The sequence below is a fragment of the Meleagris gallopavo genome, chromosome 1 (assembly GCF_905368555.1).
Source record: "Meleagris gallopavo chromosome 1, MGAL_WU_HG_1.1, whole genome shotgun sequence".
NCBI classification, from domain to species: Eukaryota; Metazoa; Chordata; class Aves; order Galliformes; family Phasianidae; genus Meleagris; species Meleagris gallopavo.
This window is the reverse complement of record NC_139404.1, coordinates 151,129,233-151,151,812: the sequence shown is the minus strand read 5'-3', so window position 1 is coordinate 151,151,812 and position 22,580 is coordinate 151,129,233. Positions and strand designations below refer to the sequence as shown.

At 44.3% G+C, this 22,580-nt stretch overlaps 2 protein-coding genes across 9 annotated transcripts in view; both read right to left on the bottom strand.

Moving 5' to 3' along the window:
• Positions 1–1,049: 1,049 nt before the first annotated feature.
• POU4F1 (POU class 4 homeobox 1) lies at positions 1,050–3,287 on the bottom strand. Its single transcript, XM_085215677.1, has 2 exons — positions 2,859–3,287; positions 1,050–2,197 (listed from the first exon to the last, which is right to left on the bottom strand). Exons 1-2 carry the CDS (start codon positions 2,979–2,981, stop codon positions 1,151–1,153), a joined length of 1,170 nt encoding a protein of 389 aa, XP_085071803.1. The 5' UTR covers positions 2,982–3,287; the 3' UTR covers positions 1,050–1,150.
• Positions 3,288–11,071: 7,784 nt separating this feature from the next.
• The window catches only part of OBI1 (ORC ubiquitin ligase 1), a 28,168-nt gene continuing 16,659 nt past the window's right edge, over positions 11,072–22,580 (bottom strand). For all 8 annotated transcript variants that reach the window (XM_085215674.1, XM_085215669.1, XM_085215673.1 and 5 more), the window contains 2 exons: positions 21,940–22,028; positions 11,072–13,424 (listed from right to left, as the gene is read on the bottom strand). In XM_085215674.1, the coding sequence (XP_085071800.1) occupies positions 11,930–13,424; positions 21,940–22,028 (1,584 nt within the window). In that variant the 3' untranslated portion in view covers positions 11,072–11,929. The remainder of the gene's footprint in view (positions 13,425–21,939; positions 22,029–22,580) is intronic.

Here is a 22,580-nt window from a genome sequence, read left to right as displayed (position 1 = left end):
TGACCGTTTCGTTTTATTTTACTTTTTCAATCGCGTAACCCTGCACCCTGACTATTAGTGTCAGCATCGGGATTGCAGAATACTACGGCCTGCAATCCGGGAGGCTGTCACAGTGCAAACCGACCCCCCTCCCCTCCCCCCTCCCCGGCACACACACACCCAAAGCCCATCCCCTACCCAACGGTTGTTACTCTCATTTTGGACTTTTCAGCCCAAATTCTGCTGTTTCTTTTGCCCGCAGCCCCTCGGAAACAAGTGCCACTCTGCCCCCTCTTTTCCCCCCGTCTCACCCATCCGATGCGATTGCCCCCAAACCCCTACAGCATTCCAGGGCCGTCCCTGACCCAACGCAGTGGGACCGAATGGGAGCAGAGGGAGGGGGCCGACAGAACCACGGCCGCACGGAGCTGCGCTCAACCCGCGAATGGACCTCCGACCCGCTCCCCTTCAATCCCACCCTCGCAGCCCTATCCCATAGGGACCGGAGCCGGGGGCGGGCGGTGCAGGGAGAGAGGAACCGCACAGAGGGGGGAACTGCACAAAGGGGCGCGGCGGCTCTCAGCTCTCAGCACAGACAGAGCCGTGGGAAAAGCCTCGCGAAAAAGCGCATTCAAGGAAAATAAATAAATAAATAAATAAATAAATAAACAAAAATAAAAATAAAAATAAATCCAAACCCACTAAATCCACCCCCGACCCAACCGGCCCTCCCCTCCCCACCAAAGCACCGCCGTCCTCATCTCTCAAGCAAAGGGAAAAGGGAAAGAAACCAAAGTAATGAAAAGAGGCCCAAACCAAAGCAAACGTAGCATCGTCACCGACAGTTCCACCCTCGGGTCGTGGCTCGGTTTTGTTTTCCTGCTGAAAGCTGGGACTCAGTGCCGGGTTCGTGGTTGCTGCGGTACCGTCGGTGCGCGGCGGTGCTGTTCCTTCTGCCGGGGCGGGGAAGGGGGGGGAGTAGGGAAGGGGGCAGAGGGGAAGGGGCTGCGGCCCCACGGCAGTCTCAGCCACCCCCCTCCTTCCTCTGGGGCTGTCCTGGCGCCTCTCGGTGCGAATCGTCGACGGCGCTGCCCCGCTCCCCCCCTCTGCTCCCCGCAGTCACTCCGACACCGTCCCTCGGTCCCCCCGCGCCCTCCCCCGACCCCTCCCCCTAATAAGTGGCGGAAAATTTCATCCGTTTCTGCTTCTGTCTCTGGTTGCAAAACCAAACCCGCACCACGTTCTTTTTGAGGTCCAATTTCTCGGCGATGGCAGCGATCTTCTCGGAGGAGGGCCGGGGCTGGACGGCGAAGTACGCCTCCAGGGAGCGCTTCTCCGGGGCGGCGATGGAAGTCCGCTTGCGCTTCTTCTCGCCCCCGTTGAAGAGCTCGGGCTTGTTCATTTTTTCCCGCTGGGCCCCCTCGGCCTCCTCCAGCCAGGCCTGCAGGATGGGCTTGAGGGCGATCATGTTGTTGTGCGACAGCGTCAGCGACTCGAAGCGGCAGATGGTGCTCTGGCTGAGCGAGCCCACGCCCGGGATCTTCAGGTTGGCCAGCGCCGAGCCCACGTCGGCCTGAGTCACCCCAAGCTTGATGCGGCGCTGCTTGAAGCGCTCGGCGAAGGCCTCCAGCTCCCGCGGGTCCGTGTCCGAGTCGCAGATGGAGGCCAGCCCCGCCGCTCCCACCACGGCCGCCGCCGAGGCAACCTGCCCCGCCGCGCCGTGGTGCGCGGCCACCAGCCCCGGGTGCGGCAGCCCCGACGGCATGTTCATGGCGGCCGGGTGCGAGAGGTGGCCGAGGCCGTGCATGTGCGGGTGCGGGTGCGCCGAGCTGGAGATGAGGCCGCCGCCTCCGCCGCCCCCTCCGCCGCCGCCCCCTCCGCCGCCTCCCCCGCCGCCTCCGCCGCCCGCCCCGTCGTGGCCGCCGCCGCCGCCTCCTCCGCCGGCGCCGCCGGGCATGAGCGCCAGGGAGGGCGAGGTGATGTGCTCCAGGAGGTCGCCGGGCTCCAGCGCCTGGTGGTGATGGTGGTGGTGGTGGTGGTGGTGCGCCAGGGGCACAGTGGAGGTGGAGGTGCAGGGGACGCTGTTCATGGTGTGATACGTGGCGTCCGGCTTGAAGGGGTGGCTCTTGCCCTGCGACACGGCGATGTCGACGGCGGCCAAAGCCTCGGCCCGAGCCAGCAGTGTCTCATCGAGGCTGGCGAAGAGGTTGCTCTGCAGCTGCGGGGACACAGAACAGAGCGGGGGCGGCAGGGGGCCGGGAAGAGGCGGCGGGGAAAGAGATAAGGGGCGACAGAGAGGGGACAGAGGGCGGAATGGTTGGAGGAATGCGGCGAGGGGGGAGCCGAGGACGGAGCAGTGAGGGGAGCGGGATGGACAGGGGAAGGGGAAGAAATAAATGTAAGAAATAAAAGGGGGAAAGGAAGGAGAGAAAGGAGAAGAAACGGATCTGTAACTCTCAGCCAGGAACGGTGCCACGCACGCACCGCGCACTCCCTCGCAGAGGCCGAGTGATAGAAAAGAACGCGGAGAGCGGCTGAAGTCGGAGCGCCGCGCGAACGCCGCTTTCAAAAAAGATCACAGCGCTCCGATGATTGCAGGGGAAGACATGAAAAAAACATTAAGCGCCGCTTGTCAGAATGTGCCTCGCAGCGGTTTTTTTATTAATGCACATACACAGACATGCAGCAACCAGGAGAGAGAGGGGAACGGGGGGTGGGGGGGGGAGAGAGAGACAGAAAGAGAGAGAAGGAAGGAAGGAGAGAAAGAAGGAAGGAGAGAAAGAAGGAAGGAGAGAAAGAAGGAAGGAGAGAAAGAGGAGAGGAGAAAAAGAGGAGAGGAGAGAAGGAGGCAAGGGGAGCCGGAGCCGCCCGTCCCTTACCGGCGGCGTTGGCAAACACGCTCTCCGGATCGCTTCCGAGCTGGAGTGCAGCGAGGGGTACTTGTGCTCAGGTAGGGTGGGATGCATGGCAAAATGCGGCTGCTTGCTGTTCATCGACATCATCTTGAAGGCTTGGCATGTAAATCCACAAACACTCCTCAAGTAGGGCGAAAAGTGCTCTCCGGCGCTCTGCCCTCTCCCTCCCGCCGGAGGCAGCCGCCCGGGGCCGGGCCGGGCTGCGCTGGGCTGGGCGGGCGGTGAGGCTCCCTCCGGCCCCCGCCGCTCACTCCGCTGCCTGCCGCTGCCCGGCGCCGGGCGCGCTGCGCTGCGCTCTGCGCGCACCTGAGCCCCGCATCCCGTGGCTACAGCCGGGCGGGCTCTCGCGAGAGCGCGGCGGCTGCGGCTTTGACAGGCATCAGCTGTCTCCCCCCCTTCCTCCTCCTCCTCCTCCTCCTCCTCCTTCTCCTTCTCCTCCTCCTCCTCTCCCGCCTCCCCTCTCCGCACCTCTCGCAGCGCGCACAGATCGCCGGGGCAGGCGCGGGGCGGCTCTCAGAGCGGCCGCACCTGTGGCTGTCCCGGCCCCGCGCAGCCTCGCCAATGTTCCCCCGTCCGTGGCCGATGTCCGTGCTGAGACCCCCCCCCACTTTCGGCCTTGCCCCGTTACCTCCCCATTGTTAGCGGCTTCTTCCAGAATAACCCCGGTGACGGACACTGGTTTGAGGCACTCAGGGGCTATCGGTTCCCACACAGTTCCTCCCCCTCATCTCCCCCCCACAGTCTACTGGAATTGTGCATTTCCCTTCCGCTCCCGTGCGAGGAAAGTTTGCTCTGCGTGGCAGTCACCAACGAAATTGCTAATTCTTCCTTTCCTTCTTTTTGTCCTCTGCCCTTCTTCCTTTTTTTTTTCTTTTTTTTTTTTTCCTTTCCCTCCATTTTTCCAACTCTTTTTCTTTCTTCCTCCCTCCCCCTCTTCCTTCCTTCCTTCCTTCCTTCCTTCCTTCCTTCCTTCCTTCCTTCCTTCCTTCCTTCCTTCCTTCCTTCCTTCCTTCCTTCCTTCCTTCCTTCCTTCTTTCCTTCCTTCCTTCCTTCTTTCCTTCCTTCCTCTCTCCCCCTCTCCCTCCCTCCCTCCTTCCCTCCTTTCCTCCCTTCCTTTTTCTCTTTTTTCTCCTTTTCTTTTTTTCCTTTTTCCCCTTTCCCTTTTCCCTTTTATTTCCTTTCTTTCTCTCTTCCTCTTCCCTCCCCTCTTCCCCTCTCTTCCCATCTCTTCCTCTCCCATTTGCCACAGGGATGTTGATTCCCTCTCACACAGTTCCAAACTGAATAAAAAGGAGAAGTGCTTTGGGGAACGAATCCTTCCCTCCTTCCCTTGCTCCTCTCTCTCTCCGTGGCTCATCGAATACTTTTGCACCCAAATGAAACGCTTCAGGAAGGACAGTGGAGTTAGGAACCCGCGGCTGTTCTGTGAGCGCTCTTTGGGGCCATTGCCCTGCTTTAGAGCGGTTTTTCCCTTCTAGCTTCCTTATGGACCCGAAGATCCTCGGAGGCAAAGCTGAGGATGGTCTTCGGAGCATCCGGGGACGGCTCTGCCTCTCCGGAACGCGGTGACGGGGGGCACGGCGCAACCCGAGAGGAGCCCGCAGCCGTCCCGGTGTGTCCTTCCGCAGCCCCCCCGCAGCCAGGAGGAACGAGCACAAGCTGCAGGGGGGCTCCGGCATTGCTGCTGCTCCGATGATGCTCGGGGATGAACGACGTGGCATCGAGACACCGCTGTGGCGGAGGTGGGCTCTCTCGATTTACAGACGCCCTCCACCCCTCGGGTCGCAGCGGGATCCCTCCCTGTTCACTCCCTCGGGCTTCGGGGTTGGGGCCGGCCGCTGCCGCAGCGTTGGGGACTTGGTGTCAGCTTCTTCCCTGACAGATCTTAAACAGCGCGGGAGGAAAAGGCAGAGGGCAAGGGGAAGAGGGGGATGGAGGGGATTACTCTATGTTATGAGTTCAGACAGCGCTTACTCTGCTTTCTCGGCACTCCAAACCCTAGAGGAAAAACTTTCCTTGGGACACATCTGTTATTATTACTATCACCGAAGCGCTAACGTGGAGCAACGCTTTATATATCCTTCCCTAGATCCTCTTCGTGTCCGTTCTCCGGGGGCCCCACCCAGCCCCGTGCTGATGGGCATAGCCCGAGCGCCAAGCTGGGGGGATGGAAGCACTGCGGCCCTGACACGGTGGGTCGGAGGGGTGAGGGCACAGAGACACATAAAGAGACACATACATACTCACATATACATGTACATATATACCCACATACATGCACACACATACGTGCAGATCTATATAGACACATGTATACATATACACACATATACATACATATATACACTCATACATGTACACAAAATGTATACACACGTATATACACATAATGTAGTTATGTGCCTCCCACAGTTTTCTCTTGCTTCAGATGCAGGAAATGGGTGCATTTCCCCAATGGACTGTGCTGCCCACCTCGAGAAGGCACCAAAGCAGTCCCTTATGGCCACAGTGAAACCATTTGTAAATTAATCACTGTAATGCATTGCGTTTGGGTTTCCTTTTCAGGATTCCCTGAAGATGGGTAGACGGATGGTCTAGATAGAATTAGCAGTCTTTTCCAACCTTAATGATTACATGATTCTATCAGTATAAGTATACTGCGCCCGACGAAGTATCTGCACCTGACCACTGATTGCCATACATCCCGGCTTTTCCACGGAGTCGCCATGAGGCTCATAGGACCCTGCTCTGACCCTCCCTGGCGCTTTATTCCACCCAGCATTGCTTTGTGGCAGTGTTTTCCTGCCCCGTGTATCAGAGGGAGCATGGACAGAATGCCTCAGCACAGTCCACAGAAAGTCAATATCCCACTCAGCACCAGCTGAGTTTTTCCTTTCTAAAGGGGAAAAAACTCAGCTGTTTTCCCTTTAGATGGGAAAAAGAAAAAGAAAAAAAAAAAAAAGAAAAAAAAAACCTTCAGAAGGAAAAAAAAAAATAACCCTTTGGGTGAATGCGCAAAAAGTATTTCCATGTCCTAATGAAGACTTTCCCTACATCAGCAAAGAGCCGCTAATTACCGCGGTGCGCGCTGCAATCACCGCGGCCGCAGCCAAAGTGTAGAACGGTGTCCTATGAAAAATTGAAACGCACCGAGCTGCTGGGCGTCCCGGGGCGGTCCGCCGCATCTCTGTTCGGAAAGTTGCGGAGGGGTCCGCAGGAAAGCAGCGCTCTGATGACAAAGTTTCTTCTCGGCGCTTCTTGCAGGCGAGAAGCGCCCCCGGCATCGCACTCCGCAGCCCACAGCCGCTCTCGGCCCCTGGGGGACGCCGGGGGCTTCGGGAGGCCCCGTCCCGCTGTGCTCGGAGCGGGCACGGAGTCTCCTCTCCCCGTCCTCCCAACCCCCCCGACTCGAATCCAAGCACGTAGCGAGGGGCTGGGAAGCGGTTGCCTTGTCATGTAACACATTGCCCTGATTTATTATAAAATTTTAACGAAATCATGCATATTTTAACAGCCTTTAATCACTGCATGAAAATTTAATTCATGAACTGTAGCGCGTTTAAATAAATGAAGTGTTAATTCATTAGGATTAATTAATTTGTTAAAGGATTGTGTGCAAGGTTAAGGTGGGAGAAAAACTCTTTGTTGGTTTCGCGTCTTAATCACCGGGGTTTGTTAACAGAGACGGGGGAAAACGTATGGCGGAGGGGGGGATGATGCCTGCGGGGCGGAGGAGCCCGGGCAGGGCAGGACCCAGAGCGGGGAGGGACCCGCCGAGCCCGGGCGTCGTCCGCCGGGTGCGAAGGAGCCCGGCGGAGCCGGAGGCGGCCGGCCCGGTTCCGGCGGCAGCGCTCCCCTCCCGAAATGCCTCTCATCATTTGCGGTGGGGTGAGTGACCCAATGGTGCTTCCAGGAGGCAGGCCCAAGAAAGGGACAGGGATCATTCTTACCCGAGCCGGGTCTCCTGGATCCCCTTTGGCACCTGATGGCTGGGCTGAGGAACAGCGGGTGCTGTCCGAGGTTTTGACGGCACCGATTTGGCTTCCTTGAAAAGCACAACGCAGACAGCAACTCCCTAACCTGTATGAGTATTAGAGACAGCACTCCCTAGCAAGAAAAGCCGAAAACGTAGTAAACTTTTCTTTTCAGCCCAGCTTCATCCTCAACTACTACAACCATGATGGCAACCATGAGGCTCAGGCATACTGTCCCCTCCACCTTCTCTTTTTGGTTTTCTGTCCTTCAACTGATGGAGGTGGCTAGATAATGTCTTGATCTTGGGCTGCAAAGATGGGAGACGTGGCACTCTTCAGATCAGGTCCCACAGGCACGGGAGTGTCCTTTCCTGGATCCCAGCCTGCAGCTTGCCACAGAGATATCAGGATGCAAGGGACTAAGGACAAGACCTGGATGAACAGCTGGAGGGAATCACTCATCATCATGTTGCCCAGAGAAGCTGTGGATGCCCCATCCCTGGAAGCGTTCAAGACCAGCCTGGATGGGGCCCTGGGTAGTTTGATCCGATGGGTGGCAGCCACTAGTTGGAGCTCAATGATCTTTAAAGTCCTGTCCAACCAAAGCAATTCTGTGATTCTGTGATCACCTTTGGCTGCAGGTGTTCTTCAGAATAACTCTGAGTGCCCATAAATAGTTACCTTAGTGCCACTTCTCTTGTCTTCCAAACCTGGATAAGGGAGAAGCTTGAGTATACTCACGTGGTGCCATTCTACACCACAAGCAGCAAGGAGGGAGTGTCGACTTTACATTTTGCATCACATTTATCTAAGCCACAGTACGGAGGAGGTGTGCAAAGGTTTTTCCAAGCCTATGGCTGATGAGAGGCAGAATTATTTTATAGCAGCAGCAACACACTTAAAGGCTGCCCAAGAGTTTATATGATCTAGTTGACTCAAATTGCCTTTAAATTAAATTTGGTGAGAGAGACAACTATAAAATGAAGAAGTGGGATGCAAGTGAGCTCACCTTGTATTGTGTATACAAGATACACATCCCTCTCCTCCCCCATTTTTTAGGAGATATTTTTAAAAGTGCCAACAAAACATAGAAAAAAACCATACACAGAATCAATCAGTATTTAGTGCTGATGGGTAGAATCACTGTAGCAGCCTTTCATAGAAGGAGGCAAGGGCAAGCAGACAGGGGCTCTCACAAGGCCTTCAGGGAATCGTGGGGGAACAGGTCACCTGCCAGACAGCCTGTAGGTAAATCTGCCTGCCAAGAAGTGAAAATTCGACGCTTGCGTTCCTGCTGTTGGGTGTAACCCAACTGATTTCACTGGCAATGAACTGAGCCTGGTAGCAATCTCACTCTCCTGTACTATCAGTACCTTGGAGAGCGTTCTTCTATTTTAAGGCCTGCAAGTTGCTTGGTATTTAGTACAGGAAGTATAACTAGATCAAGTAAAAAATTTTACAAGCTATTTAATATCATTAGACATCATCACTTTTGAAAAATCTACTGTCTAAATCAAAATTGTAATAGTTAAGTTTTAGATCTTGTATATTCCAAGTCTACATTACTAGATAACTACATAACTACATAACTGCCATAAAAAATTAACAGCGATGAACTCTTTTATTCAGAGAACATGGTAAGTACAGCAAGAAATTAAGGAAGTACAGCACTGACAGAATGCAACCTAGATAAGTTTAACCCCACATATGGCTAACAAATTTGTAACTGAAGAAACCCTATTAAATTTTTAAACTGAAAGAGGGTAGATTTAGACTGGGTGCAAAGAAGAAATGTTTCACGTTGAGGGTTGCCCAGAGAAGTAGTGGATGCCCCATCAAGGTCAGATTGGAGGAGGCTCTAAGAAATCTGATCTAGTGAAAGGTGCCCCTGCTCATGGCAAGGGAGATCAAACTGGATGGTTTTCAAGGATCTCCTCCAATTCAACCCAACTCACGCTATAATTACATATAAATAATTTTTTAAAGTTGTTATGGCATAATTTACTTCTCCAAACTTTAAGCCAAAAGGAATACAACCTACATTAACTAAATAAATGCAGAATCTAGGAATCAGAGGGCTGGAGTACCTCCTCCACGAAGACAGGCTGAGGGAGCTGGGCTTGTTCAGCCGAGAGAAGAGAAGGCTGTAGAGTAACTCCATTGCAGTCTTCCAGTATTTAAAGGGGGAATCAACTTTTTAGAAGGGTTGACAGTGATAGGACAAGAGTGAATGGTTTTAAACTCAGGGAGGGAAGGTTTAGATAGGATGTCAAGGGGAAGTTCTTTATAGAGGGAGTGGTGAGGTACTGGAACAGGCTGTCCAGTGAGGGTGTGGATGCTCAGTTCCTGGAGATGTTGAAGACAAAGTTGGATGGGGCCATGAGCAGCCTGGTCTAGTACCAGTACTGGAGGTTGGCGGCCCTGCCTGTCGCACGGGATTGGAACTTGATGGTCCTTGGGGTCCCTTCCAACCTAGCCATTCCATGATTCTATGAATCTACAGCTGAGTGGCTGTTTTGATGACACACAAAAGCATTGAACAATTGATCAAGGCAAAACTAAAATACATTAATTCACACTGTTCCAGCTTTCAAAGTCATAAAACATGAACTCCTACTTACAGCACTGGATGCAGTCACAGCCTACTGAGTGCATTTGTGGTTGAGACTTAAGACTAAGACAAAGCTTGTAAAGGGCTACTACACCCAAATATACCATCTCTTGTCACAATGTAGGTTACCAGCCCCAGCACTTGCCTTGAAACATCTCTTTTTAATCATGCTTGAGAATGAGATAAAAGTTTATGATCTTGATCTTCAGCATTTTTTCTTCAGCCTTAGGCCCTCTTTTTTTCCCTTTTATTCAGGCAAAGTTCATAATGAAGGGCAAGCCTGTAAGATGTGTTCCTTTCCAAAGAGCTAAGAGAGAGCACTAGAAAACCTTTACTGAAACTTGATTTAATGTACAAAACATCAGTTGTATTCACGTTCTTATCACTGAAAACTACTTGTGTATCAGACGTGTACTGGAGTAAGCCACACAAATACATCTCCACTAACCAATGAACCAATACACCAATACAGTGGCCTTAATATGTAATTTGATTACTTAGCAATATGAGGATATTTTAAAAAGGTATTTGAGACACTCTCATCTCTTCTCTGGAAGGGTTAAACCAAGGCTGCATTTTTTGACTTAGTAAAACTACTCAAAGCAAGCAGCAGCTCATGTTCAGATAGTCTACTACAGTAGCTCTCCTACTTCCAAAAAAAACCAAAAATGAAAGCCTAAGTGAAAAATGAATGACTAAACTTTAATCTTTGAAGATGAAACTTCAGGTGGCTTACTGAAAATAGCATAGGGAAGCACAGTGCCATATTACGTTACCATGACAGGAGACTCATAAGTATGGCCCAAACAATGATTTTTTGTTAGTTTAAAAAAAAACAAAAACAACACAATCCAACCCATCTAGAATGAACATACCAGTTGCATAAACCCATGCACACATTACAGTGTGAAATGTAATTCTTGTTCAAACTGCTTAACTTTGCAAAAACTGAGCCAGACAGAGTCTATTGAAATTCTCCAGTTGACTATCACTCTCTTCAAGGGGACAAAAGACAGCGTATGGATTTTTCATATCACGTGTATTGACGAATCAAGGATTTTTACTTGTAAAAAAATGCCATCAGAGGCCTACACAAAAAGAAAAATGGAATCTTAAATATGCCCTTGAAAAAAATTTAAAAAGTCCACCACCACCTCCCCACAAAAAAACAAACCAACAACAACAAAATAACCACAAAAAAAAAAAAAAAAAAAAAAACAAAAACCCACCAAACAAAATGACAAAAACCCCTTAAAACACAATAATGCAAAAAAACCAATTTTGCTCTGCTGCTTAATTAGGTCTCCTGCCTGTAGTAGGCCATCACATTATGTTGACCTATGCAATACTTTATGGAAGAGTCACCTCCAGAGAGGCTGAAAGCCATTTCCATCAACTGTATTGATGTTGACACTAGAATGGTAATACATCTAAAAAGGAGGAAAAAGAGAGATTTTATTTTTTGTGAACAAGCTTATACTTATATTTAATAAAACTCAGGTATCTTCCAAGGGAAAAAAAAAAAAAAAAAAGTTTTCCAATTCCTTTTTTTCCTTTTTGCTAATCCTACATTTGAGAGACAACATCAAGGATTACAGTGCTTATAACATGTTTTATTCAATTCACATAGAAAAGCATGCAGTATTAATGTAAAATGGTACAGTATTAATGTAAAATGTTCAGTGCACATTAGATAAACAAGTCATTAGCATACAAACCCATTTTTATGGTCTACGCAGGCATACTGAACACATTTAGAATAACAACCCTTTTTGGGAACTAAATTAAAAATTGTGCTTAACTTCAAAAAACACAAGCCATATTTGCAGTGTTAAAGAAGCGATGTTTTCTCACTGAACTAGTGTAACCCTGAAACGAAAAAGGCTACTACCTTATACTTACAAAGGTAAAACAAGAGTTCTGGTACAGTACAGTGCCATGAAACAATCTAAGCAGCGAGATTTCCTCTTTGAGGTAAGTTTTATGGCAAAACTGACATTGTTTTATAGCAATTTCATGAATCCATAGGATATATAGCCAGTAGCTGCCTTGCACACACAAAATGTAATCTTCAGGAAAGGAAAATGTAACCTTTAAAGCAAGTTCTTACATAAATGACTGATTTGACAGGATCACTTAAAACTGTCCTGCTCAAGGGAGCCATACACTGTGCTAGCAACTGGAAGATCATGAAACTTGAGAATTCAGAAGAAAAAAAACACACCACAAAAATTCCAAATAAACAAAATGTTCCAGCCAAAGAAGAGAAACTGGAATGGTTCTTCCCTAGGAAAGAGTTTGTAATGGGCAATGGAATGTTCGGTTTTCATTCAGTCAGAAGAAAGCAGGATCAGACTCCAGGGAAATCATTAAAAAAAGCAAGTTCACTTGGTAAATATTAAACATTTGCAGATTGATGACTTTGAGCCACGTTGGATTTCCACACAGAATCAGTTTTTGGTAGTTTTTGATGGACTAGCACTGGAAAGGCTGCTCTGAATTTTCCTCTTGGTCGACTGACTGGCATTTTTATTTTTCTTTTCAGCAATAAAGGAAGGCACCCAAGGAGGATTAAGTTGATTGTGTAGGTCAGATGACATCTTTAAAAAGCATGATCCAAACTTTTGTTCCTCAAACAGCCTCTGTGAGTTACTGAATAGCAGGCTCTGGGAAAACTCTCTTTGAAACAAATAGTTTGGAGGTTTGATTTCACTAGCTACTACATTTTGGCCTGTAAATAATGGAAAGTGGTCATTCACATCTAGTCTAGATGGGGATAGGACGGAAAACATGGCAGGTTTCCATCCAGTTCTGTCAACTGATAGATCGCTTGTTTCTGAGCACTTCATACTCTGTTCTTCATTCATCCCTTCCAATTTCTTCTCAGCTTCATCCAGAAGCTTAGAGCCCTCTGCTGACTTCGAAGAATTATCAAGATCAGAGGACTTAAAATTATAGCATGGACTCTTGCTATTGTCTGATTCAGACATCATCGAGTCCAACTCAGAAATTTTATCAAGGTAGGCAGCATCCATAGATGCCTCACTGGAGGTTCTTGTGCGGTTCATTTCTGAAGAGCAGAGAGTATGTAACCTTTTAGGCAAGCATGAACTTGTTTTATCACTGGACTTTGCTGATGATTCATCTGACTGACCAGCTGCTGAATTTTGAGCTGATTCATCAAAATCTAAGTTCTCTGTGAACCTAGTTGGGCCAGTGCCCCAAAAACCTGATTTTCCCACAGAAAAGCAATTTAGCTTCTTTTCACTGCTTGTGCTGTGTTCTCGAGAATCTTTGCTGCAGTCATCTGAAGTGTCACAAAACTCTTCAAATTTCAGCTTTCTCAAGAATGTTGACGTTTTTTCCATGTTTTCTTTTCCATCGGGAGTGTTCAAGTGAAGGCGACTAAGGGACAGAAAAGGAGTGCATGGTGCTGGAAGATCATAAAGTTCCTCATCCTTATATGGGATACATTCCTCAATTTTATTCCACTGCTGTTCTAAGCAAGTATCCATACTTGTACTATTTTCATCCAAATGGACTCCCTGACATCCTGGAAATAATTCTTTCTTTGGGATACTCTGGGTGTTTGAGCCATTTGAACCATCCTGACTCAAAGAGCTTGAACATGTTCCACTATCTGCTAGCTGTTCAAGACTGTCAGGACTCTGGCTGGTAGTCACAGCTTTCTTCTCCTCAACCTGGGTTTTCAAACATGTAGTATCTTCACTGCTCTCAGTTCCTTTAGCATCTACAGAAAGTGCTTGTTCACTAACAGCACTTATGGTCTGAGTTCCTTCACCTGCACTTTTCAGCTGTAAAAGCTGACACTCCATTTCCTCTATATACTTATCACTTCTTTCCAGTGCCTTTTTTAGACGGTTCATTTCACGTTCGCTTTGTTCTACTTTGGACTGAAGCGCAGCTATGGTAAACCTACCAAACCTGTAAGAAAAAGAAGGGAAAAAAAAAGCATTAAGTTGGAAAAAGACGTGGTGCTTTTCTATTGTGTTAATTTGAAAACAAAAGCGACAGTTTCAGTTCTCAGCTAATCACAAAACAAAATAAATAAATCAGCATATGTAATGTATAGGTTGCAGTGAATACCTGAGAAGCCAGAATTAAACTATTAGTAGTAGTAAGGTAATAACAAGCAGATTACCCTTCCAGGGGCTGGTTCCATCAATTCAACTCAAATATGCATGAAGAATTATCCCCTAAAACAATGGCAAAGATTTATGATAACATTTGAACAGTGGTCCACATCTTGAAATATTTACATTCAATCATTTTCCTGCAGTACAGCAGTGTTTTACAATACAATTCCTACACAATGTCACCTTGTCAAATACAAAATGCCAATATAAAATTCAGGAATAGAACTAGTCATTTGAGGTGGTTTAAATACTTATGCAGAACATTTCAATTATATTCTTATTACATATACAGCTTCTCTTCAGCCACCGCATGGATGGTACTTGTGCTTACATCAGAGCTATTTCGCTTTTTCTTCAGATTTTACAGCTGAAACGATCTAATTTCTTCCTCAACTCCAGTACAAAAGAAGTGCCACTTGTGGTTTGTTAAAATTGTATGTTTGTGGGGCTTCCAGCTTGAGCACATTTTGAACTGCAAGGATACAGACCTATCTTCATCCCCATCCTCCACCAGCTTTCAAGCCTGACCTTCCCCAGAGGGCAGGTGAAGGTTTCAGCTATATGCCCTGACTAATTCTAACCTGTCACTGACAGGTGGGCACCAGGGAATTTCCTGCTCCATCCAAGGCTTTCAATCTACCGAAAGGTAAAACAATTAAAGTTCTGGTATTATTAGGAAGGTGGAAAGGACCTGCAGCCACCCTAAAACTCTGCCACACATGGTTTTATATCACAAGTAAATGACAATTCTCGATTTTGGCTTATTATTCACTTTCTGCCTTGCAGATCCACGTCACTGCAGAGCTTTACATTCACTCTTCCAGCACAAAGACTGTTTCCACCCCATTTCTTTGTCTGTCTGTACTTCCTTAGGAATCATTCAGTAACAGGGAATTCCCACTCCATTTTCCCACAAACTTCCTAATTCTACTTTTGTACACTTTCATTAAATGTTCTCACTATATACCATCAAGGTATGAAGGAAGCATATGTGTGGCCAATGATTATGCTGGTGAAATATCCGTAAATCCTAGCATGCACTTCCAGCAAGGAACTAAACTCAGTATAAAGCAGCAGGAGACTGCTCTGTGTTGACAACTGCAATGTGGTCACACCAAAAGTGAGAGAAAGGAATAGGAGCATCACAAGCCCTGAACAAGTTGGGCATGAGCAACCAGATCTATTGATGTATTTCACCGTTCAGTTACTTCTGCATATTTAAAGGACTTAATGGTAGTAAAGATTGCACCACAGTCTACATAATTTCTTTCACAGAACTGCTAGTAGTCCACTTTTATAATCAAAGCAGTCTAAATTCCACGTAGGTTTGGTATTACTCACTACTGTGTAGATACAAAAGCGCAAGGTAGCAGTTCACTGTTTGGAATAAGAGCGCTGAAGTGGCAAGAATTTTTCTGCCAAAACAACTCACTTGATGGGAACTTGTATCAAGGCAAGTTACCACAAATTAGCTCTGGTCAATTACCACTGTCTTCACAAAAATGAAAGTAGCCCATCTCTCTTCTGCTCAATCTATGTGTAACAAGTTTTCTGATTTAACTGTAACAGTTTTTCTATTTCCAGTTTCATTCAACAGGGAAATGGGAGAAAAATGGTAGAAGACTTCCTCCTTCTTCCATATGAAACCAGATAAAACAGAATCATAGAGAGTTCAGCAATGTTATACTTATATTCTCAGGTGAAGAGGAGGTTATAATGAAATAAGCATCCTCACATGCAACACACTTTGGTTTATTTCCCCCTTCAGTAAAAAGAACTCAGATTTTGGTTGAAAGTATTGTGATAGCCTCTACAGCATGACAGAGTCCGAGCAACATTCAGAAATACTTATTTTGCCTTTCTTTAACAGACTTTCTCATGCAGCCTTACAGAAATCAACTCTATATGCTGCTTAATAAAGGATACAACAATACATCATTAGTTTAAGAGCCAAGTGAGAGATGGGAAAAAATTATCATGCAGAATAAGCAGGATTTTCTGGGATCTGCTGTAACACATACTTTGACATAAAAATTAAACATGTTTACACTTATATGCATACCTGGCAATTCCTTTTTAATGGAAGAATGGTGTAATATGTTTATTTAATGCAAACAGCATTAGTGACAGCCTCAGATTTGCTTATGAAGAGGAAGCTCTTATTCTCAAGTGCAACTTTTATAACAAGTGTCTTCAGGTTAAAAAAAATACAGTATGCTGTTCAAAGCCAAATAGCATCACTAATATGTTAATTGTTGTAGAGGGATGTGCTTGGGAATTTTAGTTTTAAGAAATGGAGCATCAGACATACTGAATACAACCGTTGCAGTTAAACACCAAAGTAGTAGATGCCTTCTTGCTCCTGCTTAGAGACTTGAATGCATTTGTTTCCCAAATTTTTCAAGGACATGGATTTTTAAGAGCCACATTACAATGCACATATTTAAACCAACCACTCCAGACCAAAGGATGACAGAGGTATTCTAGTAACTGATTTGGCAGGTTGGCTCACAGCTCAGAAGTCATATTTTGCCTGAAGAAGCCAGAACCCTCTCCATCTCCTTAATGAAACCATTTTAAGCAATTTCCTCTTCTTTTCTTCTCAGATATACACTGAGCTGTGCCACAGCCCAAGCGGTACCTTGGTGATGATAACAAAATACAGAACAGTTATATGAAAATAAATGAAAATTTGGCCTGACACTTTTGATAAATTATTTTCCCCGAAAGTATCAGAATCATGCTCACACTTGGGAACAAGATAAGACATCCATCAGTAGAAGTTCAGGTATTCAACACACATGACAATGAGCCCTTTCCATTTTCTCCTGCACTGACCAAGTATTTTCAGTACTGAGGGCTTGTTCTTTAGTAATCTCTCTTAAACAGTCCACTTCTATCTCACTACATTTGTTTTAAGCACACCCTTTCTATAAAAAGCTTAAAGACCAAAGTAGTTAATGGACATTCAATGTAAATAAAAACATTTCAGTAAGAATTTAGATCTCCCCAAACGGCATCTAGTCATATTTTAAATGGCCAAAGGTCTTTTAAGTAACTGCTGGCTTCCAGTTATCTCTCTGAAGGACAGAGAAATTTCTATAGGTCCTGTATCACAACTGCCAGCCATGGACAGATGTACTGGAGATGTTTAGTGTTTGAAGTAACACTGGATGCCTAGATGAGCAACTAAACCCTGTATTTCAGGACTTTTCCTCAGTCAGTCTTCTCCTAGAAGCGTTTTAACTTAACTTGACACCATCAATAAGAAAGTTAGCAGTTTGCTCATCTACAGTGAACAAGAACTAACATAATTATAATATTTGAGCGACTGTCTTCCATTATCTCAAAGCTTCTCTCTTCATTATGTTTGAATGCTCCCGAAGACACCAATTTAGGAACAGTTTGAAAGCCTTAGTAGTCTCTCCTCATAAAAGATAAAATTTTCACAGTTGTTTCTTCTCCCAATATCCGTAAGTTTTGTGAATTCAAAGTTTTATTTTCACATATCATTGACTACTAACTGCCTGTTCAGTTTAGCCCTTAACTCCGTATGAATCAGCTTCAAACCTACACAGCTTCCCATTAACTTTTTTTCGTAAACACCTGCAGCAAACACGGTTTTCCTATATAATCATATACAAAAGACTAGGTCTGCAAAGATATCATGGCAGATGACTCTTCTGCTCTAATCACTTGATGGTCCAAAGTAGGGAACGCTCTGAGGCTCGGAAACATAAGCATCAGTCATCCTCCAAGAGAAACAAAGGCTGGGAAGTGGGTAGTGACAACATGCAGTCAAGGCTTGTCACAGACTGACATTAGGGCAATATCAGAGCGCACATCCATACCTAGTTCTATCATTTACATACAAGTTTCATTTGGATTTTGCAGTTAGGAGGGAAGTAAGAGCTAGGAAATCTGACAACAAAACATCTGTAAGCAGTATCATGTTTTACAGTCTTTCTTTTCATGTATCAGATACAGCTGGACAAGAATGAGTTCTGCAGTCACTCTCTACACCAACTACGAAAGGCCAATTGCAGCAACACCTTGACAATATCCCAGGTTATATGCAATCTCCTTAAAGCAGTGTGTAATATTTATACAGGCAAGTATGAAACAGTTACTGTTAGAAGGCAGTTTTTTTTTTTCCTAGCAAGCAAACAGTAAGAAAGGAGAGAGACCTCAAGTATTTTTCTCTGTTTCACAACTTAAACTAGAAAAATGCAGCAACAATAGAATTTGGTTCAACTGAATAAAAAGCCCTGGGTATTGTCTACTATTGCTTTCATTTTGCTGGAAAGATTGGCTCACAAAAGAAGGTATGCAACATCATCTTTAAGGAAGCATGAGGAACACTTGCTACAGCTTATTTCCTAAGCTTATAGAGGAACAAGTTTTTTGAAAATAGCCACTCCTCTGGGACAGCCAGCTTGCTGGGAAATTGAGAAAGTAACCCTGCTTTCTATTAAAGAAGATAGCACCCTGGAAGCAGATTACTAGAAGCCAACAGGCAGGCTCAGTTACATACAACCTGAATTGAATAGCTTGGCATGAGTGAAAATATTTGAACTGAATAAAAAGTAAATGTTACACAGAATGATCTTAGATTTCAGTATGTAGATACCCAAAGTCACAAACCTAGACAAGATAAACAATAAATCTGGGTAAAAGTTAAAAAAAAAAAAAAAATCAACCTAAATAAACAAAATAAAACAAAACTCCCAACGGATAATGCAACAATTTTCAGCATGTTTTTCATACTGGGATTTTAACTGGCAGAAGAAATTAAATATTTAGGAAAAAAGAATCCTAGTCTAAGAGTCTGATACAAGCTAATTTGAATCTAACCATTCATAAAATGCTCTGTACCCTAGAGCAGATGGACTTGCTATTTTCCTTCGGGTAAAAAGCAAACATTCCTTTGCCAAAAATGCTTTTAAAATCCACTGTGCTTTGCCAATTGACCTAAGAGTCCTCTATTTTAAGCAGAGTTGGAAGCAGCAGGGCTTCATCATCCTGCAAACTTAAGGTTTAGTTTTCATACTGTACCACTTTGCACCAGAAAAACAAGTGACAAAAAATCCTTGAGAGAAAGAACAAGTAAAGAGCAAGCAAGCAACCACCAAACATTCTGACTTGCTTGAGAAACGGGCGACTAACAAAGGTCCCTGATAAGAATCAGATCAAGAAACTTATCTCTATTGCTTTTCAGGTTTATATTCCAGCTATGTAATGGCTTGGTGAAAGTTTCAGCCTTCTCAACTGTTTTGCTCAAAAATTAAATTCTGGGTCTGAGAATCTATTAGCAAAACTGTTTCAGAAACAGAAAACAAAACAAAAAACAAACTGAATCAACAAACATAATCAAAAATTTTGTAAAAATCTGCCATTGCTGCATTTTTCAGTACGTTATAATGGATATGATCAAAGAAAAACAACTCAAGATTATGATAAAAGATCTCTACTGATTACTGAAAAAGGCTAAACTGTATTTTTTCCCTGTGATTCAGCCTACATTACAAAGGGATCATTCATTTGCTATCAGTGCTTCCTTTGCTATAAAGCAAAGCCTAATCAAATGATTTTAGTGACAATATTTAGCATCAGCACTATTAAGCTTATTACATCTTGGTCAAGGGGACTGAATAATGACAGAGTCTTTCCCAAACAATTAGATTCAAATTTTTGTTAGAAAGTTAGCTAGTTGTTTAAGCATGAATCCATATCTAGCAATTCAAAGCTCACTAAGAAATATGACAAACAAAAGAATGGCCATGACAGTAAATTATAATTATCTAACTTTGTAGAAGTTTTGAATTGTACTAGAGTATCATTCAGGAACTTGTCCCAAAACTTACACCTGAATACTTCTGAATAAAGTACACCAAACCCAGCTGCATTAGCAAAACATGTACCTGCAAAAAACAGTTTAGTTACAGTTATGTTGTTGGGTTCTTGTGTTAATGCTTTGAATTCTGATTTTGTAAGCAAGGTAAGTTATTACAACCGCTGTTCAGCCTGTAAAGCTTAAAGACCTCAATATTGGGTATCAAAGTTCGCCCTTAGGTCTGGTCTCAATATTGACTACACCAACGACCACAAGGATCAAAGAGAGCTCACTTATAAAATCTGCTAGCAACACAAAGATGGTAGAGATTTCCTGCCATGGGACTGGAATTCAAAGTGATTACTTAAAGTTTGACATAAACATCAAAACATCCACCTGAGGAAAGCCAGTAAGTGGGTCAAGTTCCACACTCTGCAGTAGAAATACAAAATGAGGAAGCAGTGTAACTTTTTCAGTAGCTGTTTAGCAGAACAAGTACTAGCCACTCATGCTAGGAGTGTCAGACAAAATGAAGCAATAAACCAGTACTGCAAGATAAAGGAATGTTGTGTCAAGGCAAGAGTTCTGCTCCACTCAGTGCTACTGAGGCCTCATTTAGAGTTTTGTATCCAGCTCTATGCTTCTGAAAAACGTTGACAATAGAGTAGAGCAACACCATCTAAATCAGATGCTCACTTTTCCTCTTAAGTCACACATTTAGAAGAGCTGGATGAATTCAGTCTAGAAAATAAGGACTGAAAAGGTACGGACAGGGCACATAAAAAACATTACATTCAATATGCTGTAAGATTTCTTCCAGCCCATTTTTTTTTCCTTGAATATACTTAATTACTTGTAGTAAACCATGTAAGTCAAAAAGAAACCAAATTTGAAGATAACAGATGTAGGGTACAGACTTGAAACTGTTTACACTTTTTAAAGTGTTTGAGCTGTTTCTCAGTCAGTTTAAGACTGATTCTAACCTCCATGCTTAGTATGGGCAGAAAATCACTCCTAAAATACAGGAAGGATGTGAGTATTTGTTACAGAGGCTAAAAAGAGTTCTAACAGAGAAATGAACAGGTAAACCCAGCTGGCGTCTGGGTTGTGAAAGAGGCCTGCTCTGTCCAGTTTCTAGTAACATTTGGCTATTAATTACACTTCCAAAGAGGAAAGTCATCAGCTATTCTTTTAGGTTGCACGGACAAAAGATGGTAAAATCTGCAACAGTCTTGTTCTTCCTTCCTTGATATCTCATCTCTCTGACAAATAGGATGGTAAAACATGAACAAGTTAGAACAACAAAAATTCTTTCCACTGGGAGTTTACTACTGGGAGTTTTTTACTAAGTTTTACCTTAGTAAAAAAGAATAAAGCTAAATGATCTGGTCTCTTTTAACTCATCTTTTCTAGGATTACTTTAATTGCATCTGTTTTTAAGTTTGCTATCTCACCAACCTCCTCTCAAATCTTACAGGAAAAAGTTATTTCTTGCCATTAAATCCCTTTTCATTGCCAAGATCTTTAACAGAACTCCATCTCCTTTATTAGTGGACATGAGAGTAAAGTGTACCTTTATACATTTACAGCATAAGGATCATGCATCTGCCTTCTTGGGACCTTGAACAACTAATAGCTTAGCAAGGAAGCTCTCTATCAAGGAATAATTCATCTTGCAGCAAGTTATTTGAGCTAGAACAAAATCCAGAGAGCTCTTCTCTGACATTACTTAGGTCCCCTAGCCCCCTTTCCCAAAAGCACTATATAAACCTTTGACTAATGCTGCTCTTAGCTTTCAAAGACACAACCTTAAAAAATATGATTGCTTTGCTTCACAAAGTGCTTCCAAGGAGACAGACTTCGCACACAGCTGTAATTGGTATGAAACAGTTTCTGCTGTTTGAGGTCATCATTGATGTTGAATTGCTTAGAAGTATCAAGCAGACATCAGCTCTGGGAATGATATCCTTATGCTGCAGAAGCCTGATTCTATCTATGCATCTTACTCAGATAATGGCTGTCAGGAACATTCCTTGAATGAGCAGCCTAAGTTCATACAACAAATTTTGAAGGCAATAAAAAGAAGAAAAAACAACCCAAACCAACCAAATACAAACAAACAGTATCTTGGCTCACAGTACCAAACCTACTTTAACAAAAAGATGTCAGATTTAAATGAAATTTCTTAGTAACGAAAAATAAGTTAACTGCAGAATTCAAGTAATAGATCTGGTTCTCCAGTACAAGACAGAACAAAAGCATTTGTGGTCGGCACGTATTTCTTTACTGTAGACTTGCTGCTGCTCTCTAAGTCGCATTTGTCACCCAAGTCTATGAGGATGAAAACTCCAAAGTCTACCTTGTGACACATATGTAATGATGTGTACACCACCAGAGTTTTAGGTTCAAGCCCTACAACAGTTAAAGAGTCTATAAATAAAATATAGCAGCTTTTAAAAAATTCACATACTTTTGGGGTGATCTACTATCGACTTCAGCTTTTAGTCGCAAATTCTCTCTTAAAAGGCTATTGTTCTCCATGCTCAGTTTCTTATTTGCCTAAGGAAAAGAAAAGGAAAAAAATAAGTATACAATAAAACAGAAATGACTTCTAATATTTATAGGACAAGCTGTTTCTGCTTTTTTAAAGAAACAGAACTAGAAATGTGAAAGCAGGAAACAACTTTCAGACAGGGACACCACTTAAAAATCGTCATGGGAAATGGCTTGCAAAACTGAATAGCGAACAGACATTTTTAATTTATATTCCCAAAATACACTGCAAGTGTCCTATCTAGGGAAATAAACACAGCTATGTTAGTTAGTACAGAAAGTCATTAAGGAGATGTACTAATGGCAATTCCATGTTTTTTTTCCCCATGACTAAATACGTTAAGTACATTAACATTACAATGTGCAGGTATCAGCAAAACTAATGTTGAACAGTTTCCTCCATCCCAAATTAGATTAAGATTACTTTAGGCTTTTTTTTTTTTTCTTTTGGCTTCTTGTTTTTAAAGTAGTTATCCTATAATGTAAATCCATTATGACAAGCTATTTGCAGTCTTTCTTTACTTTCTTCCAAGACCTCCGGATTCACAACTCTTCTCA

Bases quoted from the DNA above. Each gene is read 5' to 3' on its own strand.
- POU4F1 (XM_085215677.1), bottom strand. From the start codon at position 2,981: ATGATGTCGATGAACAGCAAGCAGCCGCATTTTGCCATGCATCCCACC. The intron at 2,198-2,858 runs GTAAGGGACGGG...GTGTCCCCGCAG, and splicing joins CGTGTTTGCCAACGCCGCCG to CTGCAGAGCAACCTCTTCGC.